This window comes from Euprymna scolopes, chromosome 34 (genome assembly GCF_053919585.1).
Source record: "Euprymna scolopes isolate OS-2025 chromosome 34, ASM5391958v1, whole genome shotgun sequence".
Lineage (NCBI taxonomy): Eukaryota > Metazoa > Mollusca > Cephalopoda > Sepiida > Sepiolidae > Euprymna > Euprymna scolopes.
Window position 1 is genome coordinate 25,361,736 of NC_136515.1, and position 19,041 is coordinate 25,380,776.

The window sequence follows — 19,041 nt, forward strand, 5'->3', positions numbered from 1 at the left end:
CAACGGAGCTTGCCTGTCTATTTAATTTGCTCGGCTTCGGGAAGATAAATATTCAACATTTGTCGCTCGCCGCATGTGGATTAGTCTTTTTCCTATAATAAAAGCGACACTCATTCTGGCGGTATTTTCCGTCTATCGGTGGAAATGTCCAAAAGCAATCAGATTTGATCAATGTGGAAATATTTTCCTTATATCAAACAATTGCTATTCAAATTGGACAAGGGGAGCTGGTCCCCCCCCCCAACATCTTGGTGAAACAAAAATAAAAAAAAGCTTTCTGCAGTAAATGAAATACTATCCCGCAGTCAAAGTTGACCTCATTAAGTCATTAAAACATGCACCTGCCAAATCTAAGTAATTAAATAAATTCAAACGTGTTTCCGTTAGTATCTCGCGGTGGGTCAATGGTTAAAGTCGTACACTTTTTTTTCACACTTTAATTTCCAACTTCGCCTCAAGGGTTCAGGTTCGATCCTCATACTCACCTACCAAAACTTTTTTTTTATTTTACCCCCCCCTCCCCCGGAGTTTTGATTTACCCAAAACCACACATACCTCCAAACACCCGGGCAACGCCGGGTACCCCCCCCCCCTAGTTAATAATAAAAATGAATATCTAGGCATAAATAATAATAAAAAAAAATGAATACCTAGGCACAAATAAAGATAATACAAGGGTAGTTCCAAAAGTAATGTTCCTTTATTTAAAAAATTTTTTTTTAAACTCAAAACGTAGAAGAGCTATGACGATGAGAGTGGAACCATTATAATGAGTGACCTTTTGTGCTGCAGAATTTTTTGCCAGGAATTCAATGATGCATCTCTGCTTCTGATGCACCTCCATGATGGTTTGTTTTCTTATAGTTTTACACCATCAATATATGCAACAGAGAGATGAAACTTTGAGTCATGAATGCACAAGTTCAGTTATCATAATAATAATGCAATTTGTCTTTTCCTCCGATCCATTTGGACAGAATAAAAAAAAATAGGAGGCATTATTTTTGGAATATCCCTCGTACATAGACAATAATTATAATTTAAGCACGTCTGATTGAACACAACAGAGTTATTCTTTTTTCCGATTTTTCTGGATATCTTTTCCATTTGCCGAGTGGTCTTTTTTTATTTTAGCTGGCATGTTGTATAAAATGGTACTCAAAATTTGTTCGGCCATATTCTTCTCAAGCGCTTTCTATCGATGCGTCCGATTATCATCAGGAGCAATTGTCGTTGCTGTCGTTTTCTTTTTTTTTTTTTCCTTTGAGGCTTGGTGTATTTATAATTTTTTTGGGGGCGCCATTTTATACAACAGGCCAGCTGAAACAAAAAAGATCGCTCGATGAATGGAAAAGATATCCAGAAAGATTGGAAAAAAGAATAACTCCATCATGCTTGAATAATGACTTGCTGCCAAAATATACAAATAATACCTAAACAATACTGTATAGATACAAGTAGTTAACCGTAATATTTTTTTCTTCTTCTCATGCTTTCTCTTTCTTTTTTTGATTCATTAGTTGACATATTCTTTAACGAACCTTCATCCAATGCAACACTTAATATATTTTAATTAATTTTCATGTTTTGAAAAGGTTGAAGAATCTGGTCAGTTATTTTGTGTGTCCTACGCTGGTTCATTCCTCATATCTTTGGCCATGGTAAGTAGATACATTTTCAATTCCTCTATCCTTTGCTTTCAAATTTCTTTTTCGAATTAATAATTTTATTATTTGGACTACTATTCTCATCTTGGATGTCATCATCACGTTGCTTCAGCTGATGTTGTTCAGATGCATCTTGGGAACTGTATGGAATTTCAAACCGAACCCATGATTTTACCCATAGAGTTAGATTGTTTTTGTCCCATCAGCCATGACCAGGTGTAAGTCTTAAAAAGTTCTTAATTATATTCTTAGCATCATCTGTACTAAGGATTGAACCTTCAACTTCCAGAAGACTATCACTTAGAACTAATTATTACTTAGCACTTTATCTATTGTGCCATAGTATGAATTTTGGGAGCCTTTAACCTATTATTGTTTTAGATGTGTAATGTTACTACTTAGTAATAAGTATAAACTAGACTTTTTATGCCGTTGAAAACAAGAAAAAGTTATAACCCCTTAATTGAAAATCAGTGCTTTATACCAAATTGATGGTTAAATATGGTTAAATTTGTGCTCATTTTTGCATTAAATACTCATCCCTAGCTGTGTATCAAATGAATACCATAATACTTAGTTCATTCCACCTTATAACAAAGGACCATACAAAATTTCAGCCAGATTGACCTAATAGTTTTTGAGAAAAAGTGAGAGTAAATGTGGTATTTTGGTGACTAATCCTTAACTGAACATCGAATGGATACCTAAGTTTGCTGCACCTTATAACAAAAGTCCATATAAAATTTCAGCCAGGTCAACCCAGTAATTTCCAATATATATATATATATTTTAATTGTGTTCTAATCTATTATTTATAATTAACTAGCCTGGTTGCCCGGCATTGCCTGGGTGTTTGGAAGTGTGTGTTGAGCAAAAAAAAAATGTGACGTCTTTCCTGTTGCGCCCATCACCAAACCAGAAGTAATGAAGGTTTAAATTAAGGCTAGTCAATCGAAAAGAAGGGATGAGTTTCGAAAATATTGGCGAAAAAATCGACCCCTCCCTGTAGAAAAGTGTCCAGTTGAGGGTGAAGGAATTAATGTTTTTGACCAATTTTTTTATATTTGTCGTCTGAAGGATCGAGCTTCAAAACGATACTGATCTCGTGAAAATCTGTCGCCTCTGTCGAAAGTTTTAGGCAGATGTACGTACATACATATATACATACATATATTTAAACAGACAGTGAGATTTATGTTATAGATTGTTCCCAAGTTGTATTAAATTTTATACTAGGTTTACTTAGTATGTGATCATCAGCCAGAATAGGTGCTGCTTCTTTGAGTCATCTTACTCTTCGCTACTCTTCTTTGTCTGTAATTGTTAACTTAGTCTCACATGGGTTGGAGGTTACATCAGCTGAAACATTGCAAGAATAACATCCAAGATAAAAATAGTAGTCCAAATAATACAAATCTGTCCATTTTTTTTCTTTTCTTTTTTTTTTTTAAATGTTCCAGATTTTTTAGTAAATGATTACCATTAACATGTTTTAAAATTTATATTAATACTTTAGAATAGTCGACAAATCCTGGCCAAAGACCAAATCTGGTCTGCTATATGTTTTTGTTCAATCCATGGATTATAAACTAGTAAACTACCTGACTCCTGAGGCAATTCTCTACAAATATAAGAGTCAGTTACATTTTAAGATGGAGTACTGCTACCACATCTGGAAAGGTGTCACTCTGACACTCTTTCTTACCTTGACAAAATACAAAATTGACTTTGTAATCTAGTGGGAGATGATCTCTTCTGTTCTCTACACAGCCCCTTTATCACAGAAGTGGCATTGTTAGTATTTTCTTGACTGAGCACTAATCTCAGATTCCTTCTTGTAAAACATTCATATAAAGAGCTCATCTTCCTATCACAATTGCAAATGACTTTTTCTTGCTTTTTGCGCCGAACATCAAACAGAATTCCCATCAACAGAATTTCTCTCCAAGAATTTCCTCTATCTATCTATCTATCTATCTATCTATCTATCTATCTATCTATCTCTCTCTCTCTCTCTCTATATATATATATATATGTATAAAGTAACCTTGTCTGTATGTGTGTGGAATCGTCTCTACCAAACTGCTATTAATTTTTGGTCTATAAACTTGAAATTTGATGGATTCGGATTCGAACCTGTGGAACAAATTTTTTTTTTCTGAAAAAATATCTGCAAAGTGGTCAAAATTGAAAAATTGGAACTTGACAGGTGTGAGTCGATTTTAAAGTGCTTCTCTATGTATCTGCAAATGTACATTTATATGCCTAAATTGATAAATTTGTGAAATTTTGATATACATATGGACTTAACTCAGATGATAGTGAATGACGAATAATGTTGGAGCACCAAATGTTTTTCTTCAGTTCTAGCTGATGGCATCCAAGTCATATTATTTTCAACTTTTAAAATCACTTCTATATATTGGGTACAATATAATAATCAATAGAGAATTGGCTCTATAATAACAAATGCAAATCTGCATGAATTAAAACATCATATTAAGTAGATTTTATCACTGAGTGATGCTAGATGGCCTGCTAGTGTGTGTGTGTGTGTGTGTGTGTGTGTGTGTGTTAATCCAAAAGAATAAAGCAGTTTCTGTAGAAAATCCTTAGTGTGCTCAATGCGAGCTAGAACATGCATACAGGATAAAAGAAAAAATACAGCACAAACTTAACTTAATCCTCTTTCTCTGTGTGTATATATATATATATATATATATATATATATATATATATATTACTTTTTTTTTTTTTTTTTTTTTTTTTTTTGACGAATCTATTATTTATGACTAGCAAGATTGATATTCTGTAAAACAAGATAATCAAACCAATCTACGCACACAAACACAATTGCAGTTTTTTTTTTTTGTCACTTACATCCCTAAAGAATATTTACGTTAACCCTCAAAAACTTAGCACTGAGTAACCCTACTGGTTAAAAAATATTCATTACCCATTGAACATGTGATGTCATATAGGTGAGTACAGCTTGCCCTCATCTGTCATTCAACTCTGAAATCTACGATTGTGACTTATATAAACAAAATTTGCAAATGGAAAGAAAAAAAAAAAAATTTCAAAGTTCATAACAGACTGAATCAATCGTGTAACACAATATAAATTTGTGATTCTTTAAGCAGACTGTAAAGATAAAAGACCCCTAATAAATAAAACATTGAGTAATATTTGGTGGATTCCCTCTACAGTATTAAAAAATTACTCATACCTGAGCGTATCCTGTATCTCTACAAAGAGTATTGTTTCCACATCTGGGCTAATGCTTCTATCTCTCTTAGACACGGTCCGCACTATTAAACAAGCTCCAACCTCTGTCCCATTGCCACAATGTTGCATTGCTGTGTCTAATTTACAAGAAATCGAATGTGCTCTGAAAAACATGTAGCATTTGTTTCACCTTGATGCAAATATTTCCAACTTGATAACAACAAAATTTCACCCCGTCATTGTAGAAATCCCTGAATGCTGGAAAAGTTCTACTTTAATATTTTCTTCCCTTGGATTGCTAGACTTTGGAATTTCCTCCTATCTTCCTGGCTCTACTGACTCGCCAAAATTTAAATATGATGTAAATAGACGCCTCGCAGCTCAACTCCCTACATGATGTCCCTGTCGATATCATCCCAATTAGTTGCCCCTTATGTTTAAGTGGCAATATCCTTGTTTGAGGTGAGCAAGATTAAATTTAAAAATAAAAATAGGATTACTCATTTATGAGAGTAACCTAAACTCTAATGCAGACTAAGTGTAGATTTGTTTATTCATTATTGCTAAAGTTAACATTTGTTTCCATAAAACTTTTTTTCTCTATATCTTAGTCACACAAAATGTTAAAATATTTCTTAATTTAAGGATTGAGTTATAATTCAATTTTAACACTTTCCCAACACACACACATACACACACACTTTCCAACACAAAATAACAGGTCTTTATGTTCTCTCAAATATGAAAATTGTGCATAAATGTCCACACACACATATATCTGTGTGTGTGTATATATATATATATATATATATATATATATATATAATATAAAAGCGAAAATGTATGTATGTGTGTTCGCTTTTTCTGTGTGTCTACAAAAGGCTTCTTTCAACTTTTTAAAACTTTTTATATCACATATAAATCGTAATATCTCACAGTTAACAACGAAGCTCGCCTGTCTATTTAATTTGGTCGATTTCGGGAAGATAAATATTCAATATTTGTCACTCGCCGCATGTGGGTTAGTCTTTTTCCTATAACATCTTGGGGGGAAAAAAAGCGTTCAGCAGTAAATGAATACTATCCCGCAGTCAAACTTGACCTCATTAAGTCATTAAAACGGGCACCTGCTAAATCCAACTACTTAAATAAATTCAAACGTGTTTCTGTTAGCATCTCGCAGTGGGGCAATGGTTAACATCGCACTTTTTTTTTTTTTTCACACTTTAATTTACAACTTTGCCTCAACGGTTCGATCCTCATACTTACTTTTTTTTTTAACCCCCCCCCCCCCAAACACCCGGGCAACGCCGGGTACCCCTCGCTAATATATATATAAAATGTGACTGTCATATTTTTTTAATTTAATTGCACATAATCAGTGGCATAGTGTGAAGTGTGGGCAGACCACAAAAAATGACCAATACGATGAATAACAAATATGAGAAATGACCAATTTTATGAGTTTTATTACTTTTTCTTATTTCTTGACTTTTACTTTTTTATAAATGTCCAAATTTTGAAGTTACCACCATTTTGTTAATACAAAACAAATACAAAGACATTCCTTGGTGTTGGGATTGATATATGTTTGAAAAAAGAACATCAACTGGTATTGTTTTAATTAGCTATCTTTTAAAATTTAATCACTATGTGAATATTCCCAACGCAGCTGACTTGCAATAAAATCTAATTCCTTCTTAGAGGTGCAAAATATTTAAAGCATTCAGGGAACTGAGAAGTCATCTGTGGGACCAGAGAGGAATCCATCCGAAAACCAAGATAAAAGTTTACAGAGCAATTGTAATTCCAACGCTTCTCTACAGCTCAAAAAGATGGACCCTTCTACAGACACCACATAAAGAGACTTGAAAAGATACAACAAGATACAAACTAGTGAATATCTCGTGGAAAGACCATGTGTCAACTTTTCAAGTCCTGGAAAGGGCAGGAATGCCCAATGTTGAAGAAATGATCACTGTGTATCAGCTAAGGTAGACAGGACGTGAAAGACATACAGAGAGCATCAGACTGTCAAAAGCTATTTTCTATGGAGAGCTAAAAGCGGGCTCAAGGAAAGCTAGAGCACCACAACTACACTACAAAGAAGTATTTAAGAGGCATCTAAAGAGTATCAAGGAGTATGATAACTGGAGAGAAAAGTCCGAAGATCATGTGTCTTGGAGAAAGTGGTATCTGGCATAGCAGACATTGTTAGGAAAAAATGTATAGTTGTGGACGGACATGAGATTGTGCAAGCTGGAGCCAGTACGTCTACCTGCTTAGGCAGCTTACATATGTGTCAGTTGTAGTAGGACTTTTAAGAGAGTGATTGGGTTGGCCTCACATTTGCATCACAGATGTTAAGTATACTAAACATCTTTAAAATAGGACGAACTGCTGTCGATGATGATGACTTCTAGGGTGAAGTATGCTCATGATAGGTTGTCCTAACTAACCCGTGTACAGAGAGACCTTCGCCACTTGAGGACAGTATCTAGTAGCCATTAAAATTTTTTCTTGTATTTTGTTGTTTATGTAATGTCATTTAAATGCATTTAAGTTATTTAATTTTATTGATTTTTTTTTTTTTTTAAATTTTATCATTAAATTATTCATTTAATTTATTTTTTAGATTCACTTCATGATCATCTTGTCATCGAATTACACGCGTATTAAGATCTCCAAAGAACTCACTGAATACAGAGAGACAATAGAGCAGGGAGATCTCGAGTTTTGCAGTATTGTAAAGAGCAAATCAAGTCTTGGCACGTGAGTTTAGATCCTTTACACCATTCAGTGATTTCAGTGTCAATTTGCATTCATGCATTGATTTCGGGTTGACAATTTAGAGGTCTTTTAATTTTGGAAGTAACTCAGAAATTTAAAAAATATTTGGTTCTTGTTCAGAATTCTGACATATTAAAAAGCAAAAATAAAATAAATATCTATACGATGTATATACCCACGGGGGACAAAAGTGTCATATTCCGAAATCAAGTAAATTGGTCAAGTAGTTTTATTTTTAACTAAGAAAATTGAATTTTATGAGTAAGCAAAGAGGAAATGTCCTGTGTCACCATCTTGAAGAAACAAGGGTAGATAACTCTACAATAATTCAAACTTGGTAGATCAGCTATGTTAATGAGTATGATTTCCCATTAATCATTTAAAATTGTTTAAAAATGATTTTCTTTATAAAAATAAAACTACTTGATCAATTTACATAATGTTTGGAGTATGATATTTTTGTTTTGTCACTGGTGTGTCCATCATAAAGAGTTTTCTTTTAGCTTTATTTTTTTTTTTTTTTTAATATAAAGAATTCTGGACAACTACTAAATATTTTTTTAAAATATTGCTAACAGGATATTCACAAAATTGAGATCCCCTCCTTACACAATAAAACAAGAAAACAATTAAATTGACAACCCTAAGGCTGATATTTGCTCTACATTAATTCTTGGTAAAAGTATAGAGAACTTGTACCCCCACCCCCAAACACACACACACAATTTATATCAAACGCATTAGAATAAAACTGAGTGTGCCCAATTTTAACGCATAGAAATTTGTAAGATTATTTTATTGTGTAAAAAATTTTACAAAGTACAGAAACCTTAACATTTCAGAACTTACAAACCAAAAAAAAAAAAAAACATGGCAGAAACTGCTTAGCTTTAATGGGTTAGAGATGATTATTAATATTTTTTTTATTATGTAAACACAAAAAATCTTACAAATCAATTTCACATGTTGAAATGAGGTAATTTCTATCATATTTTTGGTTCACAAGTTCTTGAATGTTAACTATTTATTCTGTACTTTTAAATGGACCATTTAAAAAGACCTTACAAATAAGTCAAAACTGAACAGGTCTGATACAGAATTTGATTCTAATGTGTTTGATATAAATGATGTGCTTTTTGTTTATTAACGAGTTTTTGGTGCTTCCACACTATTAGGACGAAATATCCAAAACCGTAAAACTGAATTTTAGATGGAAACTATGGTATCTACATATTCCTTGTATTTTAAATTGATTATATCCAAAAATTACGAAAATCGATAAGGTAGAAAATTATTTATTAAAGAAAACAGAATTTGAAGAACACGATTGTGTTTGCTTATGCAAGACACATGAGCATTCACAAGGGAGGTAATTTCCTCCTGATAATTCTTGGAAAACTCAAAAAAAGATTTTGGAATTTTCCAAATAGACCTTAGGAAATTGAATCAGTGCAATATTTATTATTTTTGCTCACTCATTTTGATTTCCTGCATGTCCATGAACTTTAGGCAGGTTCACTGTCTATGTTATGTTTATTTTGTTTTTTGTTTTGCGTCACATTAAACAGAGTTACTTCCCTTGTTTATGGTTTTGTTTGCTCTTTGTTATAAAAACAAGATTGCCACAATTTTTCACTTGCTAACACGATTAAAGTTGTTGTTTTGTTAACAATTCAGTAATATTCAGGTAATTTTGACTGCATAATTTGGAAGCTATCATTATAATTTATTATAATTGACAAAAAAAAATCAGTAGAAACCATTGTTTTTTTTTTTTATCTGAAAACTCCATTCATCGACTACAAAATTTCATCCTAATAGTGTAGAAGTGCCAAGTTTTTTAACATTCATCATTTTGTATTTTTACCAAACTTTTCTGTTTAAATTAAAAAATTTTTTTAAAAAATTATTTATAGTTATAGATTTTGTGATAAAACTTGCCCTTTGATGTGATGTACATATTCATTTTTAAAAAATTGGAAAATAAATCTTTTGGTTCTTGTCCAGAATTCCCTCACTTAAAAAAAATAAAAATAAAGAAAAATTTGTATGCCATACATGCCTATGATGAAACGAAAATAGCATATTCCAAAAATCATGAAATTGATCAAGTAGTTTTATTTCTGAATAAGTTGTGGAGTCGGAGGGAGTCAGAGGTTTTAGCTGGAGTCGGATTTCTAAGAGTACTAGAAGTCTGAATCAGAGTTTTTATCTGACTCCGACTCCTTAAAAAATTTAATTTTTTACATGGTTTTCCTGTTTGGTTTTACCAGTTGTACAATTTAGCAGTTTTTGTATGGTTTTGCTTTTATTTTTGGAGATATATCATATTTTGTACAATACTGCAATGCTTCTACTTCAAGATATTTCGGTCCATTGAATCATTGCAAATCTTGTCTGTTTTCATTTTGATTGTGATGTCACACAGGATCAATGAAAATTCTGTCTTTGAATGAGATCACTGTGGATTACATCAGATAACAATTGGATTGTAATCTGAAAGTTATCTAGTTCCTGAATCAAATGAAATGTGGCAATTGAATTAGTCCGGGATCAATCCGGAATTACAATCTTATCCCCCTCCCCAAAAAAAATGGGCCTAAATCAATAAAAAGCAACCCATGCTACTATAGCCCTTTATAGCTTTTTCCTGTTTTTTCTTTGATTTTCTTTCCATAAAGGCAATATTATCTTTGAAAAAATTTCTTCTCCAAATAATGTCTTTACTCCCCTCTTCTGATTCGAAGCGTTTGGCTTCGAAATGCCATGGCCTAAAGAAGTTTCTGTATCCCTAAATATTGTATTCCCTTTTGAACTGATAGCATAATAAAATTTAATTGTAAATTTTTTATCCCTTTATTATCTTAACTTATTCTATAAAGCTGGTTGAGTGTATATGTGAATATATTTATCATATAAATGAATGTTAAGCATAAAAAATAATATATATGAAAAGTATTTATAAAATGCTTGCTGAATAGGTATGAGGAGGCTGGTATATGGATCTGCAGAATAGATTTCCATGTGGGAGTCGGAGTCGGTATCCTAGGAATTCTAGAAATCGGAGTTGGATTTTTACCATCCAACTCTGCAATTAATAGGAAATTCCATACAACAAAACAGTACAACAAAAATCTTGCAAGTTTGAATTATTGTTGTTTACTTTCTTTGTTTCCTGAGATTGTTTTCAAAATGATAGGTAAGACAGTTGCTCCTCAGTTACTCATAAAATTTGATTTTCTTATTTAAAAATAAAACTACTTGATCAATTTACATAAGTTTTTAAATATAATATTTTCTTTCCACCATGTTTGCACACATCATACAAGAAAATCTATCTTTTAACATAGGGGGAATTCTTGACAAAAACCAAATTTTTAGTAAGTCATTCAACTGATTTCATAATTCTAAATCATTTTAAAGAATACGAATAACATTCTTTGAAACTGTTAAAAAACTATGGATTATGTTTAGATTCGGTACCCCAATTATGTTGGTAACTGAAAGGAATGTTTTTTAGCACAATACTGTATCTGATATCATTGAAATGTCTGATGCTTTTCTAAATGTACCAAACTTTGAAAAAAAAATTAGAATTTTATCACGCATTGAATTTTCTATCGTTTAAAAATTTACCTTTTTGTATGGTCCAAAAGTCAATTTTTACAGTGCATATACTTAAAAATGCAGGCTTCAAACAAGTGGTGTTACCAGATTAGACTATCTCAAGATACTGGCTTTTTGACCTAAAATGCGCCAAATATTAATGTTATTGTTTTTTCTTCTTTGCAAAACTAAATCATATTCTAAATTAAAAAAAAAAAAAAACAAACAAATAATTTTCCGATTGAAATAATAATAAAAAAAAACGCAAACCAAACACCATAAAAATCCAAAGAACTTGTAGCATAAAAACTTTTAAAAAAATTACTGGATTCGATAAGAAATAGCCTAAAAAAAGGTTAATATGCAGTCAAACAAAGCAACCAAACCAAACATTCTTGTGTATTGTTGGTCCAAAAGCCAATTTTCAGTGTATGTACTTACAAATGCAGGCTTCAAACAAGTGAAAAAATCCTTTTGAATGTATCACATCATCTTGTCGTAAATGAAAATTAATCATAATGGAAACAATATTAGATCAAAACAACCCAAAATCCCATTACTCTTTGAAAATAAAGATATGCAAAAATGATATAGAAGTTCATTTTTGACTGTTCATGTAAGATTCATGTTCAACAGCTAACACATTGGATCTGAATAGAATTCATAGTGCATTAGAGATCAAGTTAGATTTTTCTTTTAATAGAAAATTAATATAAAACAAATTTAAACCATGTAAAACCAAATAGAAACATAATTTGACATTATTCTCACGTTTCAACTGATATAACCTCCAACCGGTGCATATTTTCGAACTCTGGAATCTGTATCGGTTCAGTTTAAGTAACTCTGCACAAATTCTTGAGTTTAATGAGATGCATCTGAAGAAAGTCAGACATCAGCCAAAACATTGAGAATAATTTCCAAGATGAGAACAGTAGTTCAAATAATCCATTTGTTTTGTGTTTTCTAACATTCAGTTTCTTAATAAATGTTGAACTTATGCTTTGCTATACCCAGAGATGTACATTTTAAGTTTATATTCAAACATCTTACAAAAAAAAAATGTTTTTTTGATTTCTAATTTTTAACACTTGGAATCGCTGTACAATAGATAAAAAAATTAACAATCTGTAAAAAGGAATGAATATTAAAAAAAGTTTTAAAAATATATGTATGTGCTGCCATTGTTTCTTTTATATCAATAAACCATGTTATTGAGATTTACAAAAAATCAAAAATAGATCAATATATGTTTTTGTGTTTTTAAACATTCAATTCTTTTCCAACTATGAACAAAACATTTTCAGATTGATATTAGTAGGATTATTCAGACTACTGTTCTCATCTTGAGAGTTATTTTCACAATGTTTTGGTCAATATAACCTCCAACCTTTTCAGGTGTATTTTTGTTGAACTTGGGGAATGCCTCTGCCGAAGTCTGGGGAATCCCTCTACCGAAGTCGGGAGAATCTGCAAGAAATTTCAAATGGAACCCTTTATTTAATCTTCATTCTATCAATGATAACTAGATAGAAGTCTTAAGTAATTCGCAATTATATTTTGAGTATCACCCACACTGAGGATTGAACCTTTAACCTTCAGCACTCCTAAAACATGTAACTTACACTTGAATTTTATTAAGTACTTTTAAGTGGATAAAATACTTGGTAAAATTTAGTTACACTGTTCTGGAAGTTATAGGTTCAATCTATATTGCGGGCGACACTTAAAATACAATTGCAAATTACTTGAGACTTCTACCCCGTCATGACTGAGAGAACGAGAGCATGCTACCTTTGTAGGGTTCTCTTTGAAATTCTGTGCAGATTCCCCAGTTTGACAAGATACGCCTGAAGGTGGAGGGTAGATCTACCAAAACATAAAAATACCGTTGAAGATGAGAAGAGTAGTATGAAGAATCTAAAAAAACGAATAACTCTGTAAAAAGTAACACTGTGTAATTAATATCAAAGTATTAATCTGTACTAGAAAAATTAAATGAATTCAATCTGTATATTTTTCTTTCTTCCTTTTGTTGCTTTCACTCTGCAGAATACAAAAGGCTAAAAGTGTATTGATATTGGTGGCTGTTTGGGAAGTATTATGATAGATTGAAAGATGACAAAAATACATGCATTTATTCTTGCTTCATCTTTAAGCTTAAAAATTATTTTCTAAAAAAAACCTTTGCAATTAAGGAGTAAACATAGAAAATTTTGTCAATCATTTTAAAAGCCAGTTGAAAAATCTCTCAATATTTGCCAAACAACCTTATTTCTTAAAGACATAACAAACTGAATGATTTTAATAAATATTAATTTTCAATGTAAAATTTAATTATTTTTAAAATAAATAAAATATTCATCTACTTTCTTTTGTTGTGTAAGATTTTTTATAAAATATATTTTTTTAAGTACAGCCCAAACACCTTCATTATGCAAGCAGCTGAAAGGTACCGGTTAAGCATGAAACTGTAATTGGTGTCACTCAAACCACATAGCTTTCCAAATATGAACAAAACGTTTCAAATTGATTATGGTTTTAGATTAGTCAAACAAATTCTAAGTGTGGTCGCACCATACCTGTATATGGCATAATTGTGTTGACACACAGGTTCTTGTTAGATCACCAAAGTTAAGTATCATTGATCGGTACCAGGTGGGTGACCAATTAGAAATGTGCAGTACTGTATGTAGGAGAACGTCAACACTTTCCTGCAAGAACGACAAAAACCTAACGTCATCTCCTTTAACCACGATAAACATGCAACTGGGGATTGCTTGTGAATTTAATATTCCTTTGACACTTCTTCCTTCTGAGGATGTCGGTTCAATCCACCTAGCATACTTGTACATGTGAATGACATTAGTATTCTGTGCAAATGTTTTACAAGAATGTGATTGCAAATTGTGATTTTCACATTGACTTGGTCTCATTTCTGGATGCTTGTCTTAGTTTAAATATATATTTTATATTCTAGGCTTATACTTCTATGGTCTGTAGTATTTTATACTGGGACAAATGTTCAGGATAGAGTGGGGGAACTGAGAGATTATTTGGGCCATCCATAACTATAAAAGTCTAATTTTCATAAGTGTTAGTAAAAAAATATACATTTGACTAGGATCAAAATAATCCCCCTTCCATTTAGAGAACGACCTGCTTGTTTTGTTCTGAATAAACTGGAACACAGCAAATGGTCTATTATTTAGAAAGAGTCTTACTGAATTTTTTTTCTTTCTCTACTCTCCATTTCACTTTAATGAATTTCTATATAAACATTTATTAAAAATGAGAAGATGGTCACACGATTTTTGAAGACACTTATTTTAAAATAAAATTTGAAATACCTTTAAGTGTCAAATGTAAGATAAAATCATTTTATATTTACTTTTTTATTTTTGGCCGATATTTCGCTAATAAATAGCCTCATCAGGATAGGAAGTCTGATCCGTAAGTTTTTTTTTTCTTTTCTTCATTTTGGTGTTATGGCGGAGACAATGCCTCAGAGCAGAAGAGAATAGAAATGTATGTCTTGTTTTGGAAGATTCAAGTGTGCTATGCTCCGGACTTCCTACCCTGATGAGACTATTTATTAGTGAAATATCGGCCAAAAACAAAAATAAAAAAACATTTTATCATTATATTCGACACTTAAAGGTTTTTCAAAATTTTCATTTAAATTTTATTTAAAAATAAGTGTCTTCAAAAAGTGTGTGATTATCTTATTTAAATTCCCACTCAAAAGCCAGAGCATAACACACATTAATCTACCTAAACAAGACGTAAATTTCTATTTTCTTCTACTCTGAGGAATTGCCTCTGCCATAACATCAAAATGAAAAAAAAAAGTAATTTGGGTATATCTTAATTAGGACGGCCTCTAGAGTAAATGTGATATTGTGGTGAATGAGATGATTCTAGTTAAGAGTAGGATAAATATTTTTTATCATTTTTAACCAAGCATGACCATGTTCCTCACACTTTTGATGACTGTGTACCAAATTTGTTCCAAATGTATTTTTAAATATTTTGTGCAAATAAATAATTCCAAGTGTAGTATTTTTTCTAATACTGCAGTCATTTTTTCTGTCTGTCAGTGAAGAATAAATCCTTCTAGAGTGAGGCAATTCGTATTTTTGTCTTGGTTCAGAGTGACCCTTTTTTGGGAGCTGAATTTTCCCTATTTAAAAGCGAACTTGTGTCTAACTCTGCCCTTGTAAGGAGTTTGAACTACATTGGCGCATATACTATTGTAGTTACCGCTGCAAAATACCACTGTAAAATAGATGCAATATGTTAGAGCAGTTTATGTTCGTACGTACGTTATCACTAGGGCTATAACAACAGAATATTCTTATCATTGTTTTGACTCTCAAGTATATATCTGACAGTTAGACACGGTTAATCAACTAAGAACCACATCACTCTACATAAAATCATATAAGATATCAATGGATACACACTTGAGAGTCAAAACAACGAAAAGAATATGCTGTTGTCCTAGCCCTAGTTATCACCTTTCACATGTATTTAAAAAATGATTATCACTTTTCACACATAAAAAATAGATCAGTAATGTTTTATTTTGTTTTACTTTATTTTACTTGAGGGTCATTGCTTATTAAATTCTGGAGGCCACTCTAGGATAAGGGTTAATGAAATATAGTTGGTGAAATAACGTGATGATCAGTAATGGTGGAACTTGGGTAGGTTTTAATTATTTAAGAAGACGGTTCAACAAGAACTGATTTACATTAGACTTGAAAACAACCATGCTGGGAAGCAGCCCCACAGTATTGTGTTCCATAGAAGGACAGTTCTAGGAAAAAAAAAATTACTCGTGGAATTTTCATTTAGTTTTAGACAGAGAGTGAGGGAAATTACAGTTTTAGCTTGTGAGTATTTGTTACGTACATAGATAAACTTATGTCTCTTCTGTGAGAAAGTGGAAGTAGGGAGGTGAAAAATCCTTGCTCACTAGATTTTGACGATGGTTTTGTATGCTATCCAGTGAGAAAATGATACTCTTAGCAGCGCTTCATCAGATTTGAAAATATCTGAAGATATATTTGGCTCTTGTATAGGTAGAGAATTGTGTTGTGAGTGAAATACTTTCTAGAACAGTAGAATACTCTTGTTAAGGTAAACACTTCCAACTTTACCCATTTTAAAATGAATTGTTCCAAAATCAAATTATGTCATCCCATCAACTAAAACAGTACAATTTGAAGTAAATACCTTTTCAAAAAGCAACATTCGTTTTATTTATTACAAAAAAATATTTGTTTTAAAGAATTGTTACAATTTTTAAATAAAGATTTCATTTATTTAACAAATATTTAGCTGAGAATGACAATTATCTTTACAGAAGAAAGAGTAATTAAAAAAAAATCATATTGACCTTAAGAAACACTGGTTCTTGTTCAGAAGTTCCCCTCTATCAAAAAATAAAATTAAATAAAAATCTGTATGGTGTATGTACCTGTGACTGAATGAAAATATATTCCAAAATCATAAATTGATCAAGTAGTTTTATATTTATAAAGAAAATCAGTTTTAAGTGATTAATGAGAATTCATATACAGCAAAAATATTGTAAGTTTGAATTATTGTTGAGTTAACTTCTTTGTGTTTTAGATTATTTTTAAGTGCGAGACCGTTCTTCCTCTCTTATAAAATTTGATTTTCTTAGTTAAAAATACTACTTCATCAATTTACATGATTTTTGGAATATGATATTTTAATTTCATATGGGATATATACATATTTTTCTTTATTTTTATTTTTTAATATAGGCAGAATTCTGAACAAGGACCAAAATATTTATCATTTTAAAAGGAATCTTATTAACAGTAAATTATAAATATTGATATAGAAAGAAAGCCCTATGGAATTTTCATAGGGCCCAGCTAGTTACTATGAAATAAATTTGTTTGGATTATTGACATGAAAATTTTTATTTTATTTGTTAAAACATGAGAATAGTAGTCCAAATAATACAAATTATCAATCTTTATCTAAAAAAATTCCTAAACATGAATAAATAAATGTTTGCATTTTTTTTCTCTTTTGAGATTGAAACCTGCGACGGAGACACTAGATCTGGAAGATAATGCCACTAGATTAACACTGATGAACTCTGAAATGTGAAATTATACAAAGAGAAGTGGAAGCTAATACCAATAGATTAACACTGCTCAACCTTGAAAAGTGGAAATATAGAAATGGAAGCTAGTACCACTAGATTAACACTGCTGAATGCTAGCTGGTGCCACTAGATTAACACTGCTGACTACCAGCTGGTACCACTAGATTAACACTGCTGAATGCCAGCTGGTACCGCTAGATTAACTCTGCTGAACTCTGAAAAGTGGAAATATACAAATAGAAATGGAAACTAATGCACTAAATTAACACTACTAAACTCTGAAACATTAAAATATACACAGTGGAAGCTAATACCACTAGATTAGCACTGCTGAACTCTGAAAAGTAAAAATATGCAAAAAGAGATGGAAGCTAATATCACTGGACTAACTCTGATGTCTGAAAATATACAAAAAAAACAAAAAACAAAAACAAAATCTATCCATTTGATTTTGTGTTCATAATGATTGCATTTAAAAATATCATCTTTACATTAATATGATTATCCTGACATATCTACATTATTTATTATAATATCTAAACTTGGTGGAATTTACACTGGAAAATTTAGCTTTAATTAAAGTGTACATTTAGCATCTGAATTATACTAGCAGCAAAAAGGAACAGATTTAACACAACACTATATTTGATACAAACAAAACATATTTTCAAATTCACTCAAAATATTTTTTTTCCATTAAAAAATTTCAAGATAATTTCTTTATTTTTTTAAAAAATTGACTCTTCAATTCCAAATTTAATCAAATGTTGAAAGCTCCATTTGTTTACACAAAGAGCATTGTATTATGTTTCTGGCAGGTGCTGATTACACACACACACACACACACACACACATATATATATATATATATATATATATATTGACTTTTGAGAGAAAAAAATCATTGAAAACTTACTGCATTCTTAATAAAATTTTAAACTTCGTCTGTCATTTTATTTTTGAAAATTTAGATCATGAATAGTTTTTTGTTTTTGGTGAGTGATATATATTTCAAACAATCTTTGTCCTTCATATTTCTCTATTTTAGAAGAGCCTACATAGAAAACATAATTTATTTTGAAACTTAAAAGAACAATCAACAACTCATGACAAAATGGCTGTATATTTATAAACAGATGCAATTATTCTCAAATGCAAACATTTTAAACCAACAGAAAAATTTCAATCGATTTTTTGCATTTTGTTATTGACCCCTATATATATATATATATATATATATATATATATATATATATCTTGGATTTACATTTTTGGATTTTACCGTCATTGGATTCACCAGACTATCCATTCATGTGAAATAACCTTTTTCTTCACTTTTTGTTATCAAGTAAGATCTTTGACTTACTTGCAGTTTCATCAAATACTTTTGTATGCAAAATCCAATCCTGCATTTTGCTAATTCCTACCCTCTGATGAGAAGGAAAGTATTTCTTTGAAACTCCGCAGATTAAGGACTATCCACTTATTAAGTGTCTCCTTTTTAGATTAAATATGTTTTTAACTCTTTTTTTCAAAGTGTTTTTAACATGTTTTATTAACTATTTGCTCATATATATATATATATATATATATATACTA

The 19,041-nt window shown here is 31.1% G+C and overlaps 1 protein-coding gene across 3 annotated transcripts in view; it reads left to right on the forward strand.

Annotated features, from left to right (window-relative positions):
• Positions 1-19,041, forward strand: part of LOC145259142 (neuronal membrane glycoprotein M6-a-like) — a 79,730-nt gene that overhangs the window by 51,064 nt on the left and 9,625 nt on the right. For 2 of the 3 annotated variants that reach the window (XM_080116841.1, XM_080116842.1), the window contains exons 6-7: positions 1,596-1,661; positions 7,531-7,667. In XM_080116841.1, the coding sequence (XP_079972967.1) occupies positions 1,596-1,661; positions 7,531-7,667 (203 nt within the window). Of the gene's footprint in view, positions 1-1,595; positions 1,662-7,530; positions 7,668-17,368; positions 17,505-19,041 lie in introns of those variants that run through there. The other variant, XM_080116840.1, reaches the window with a different exon arrangement.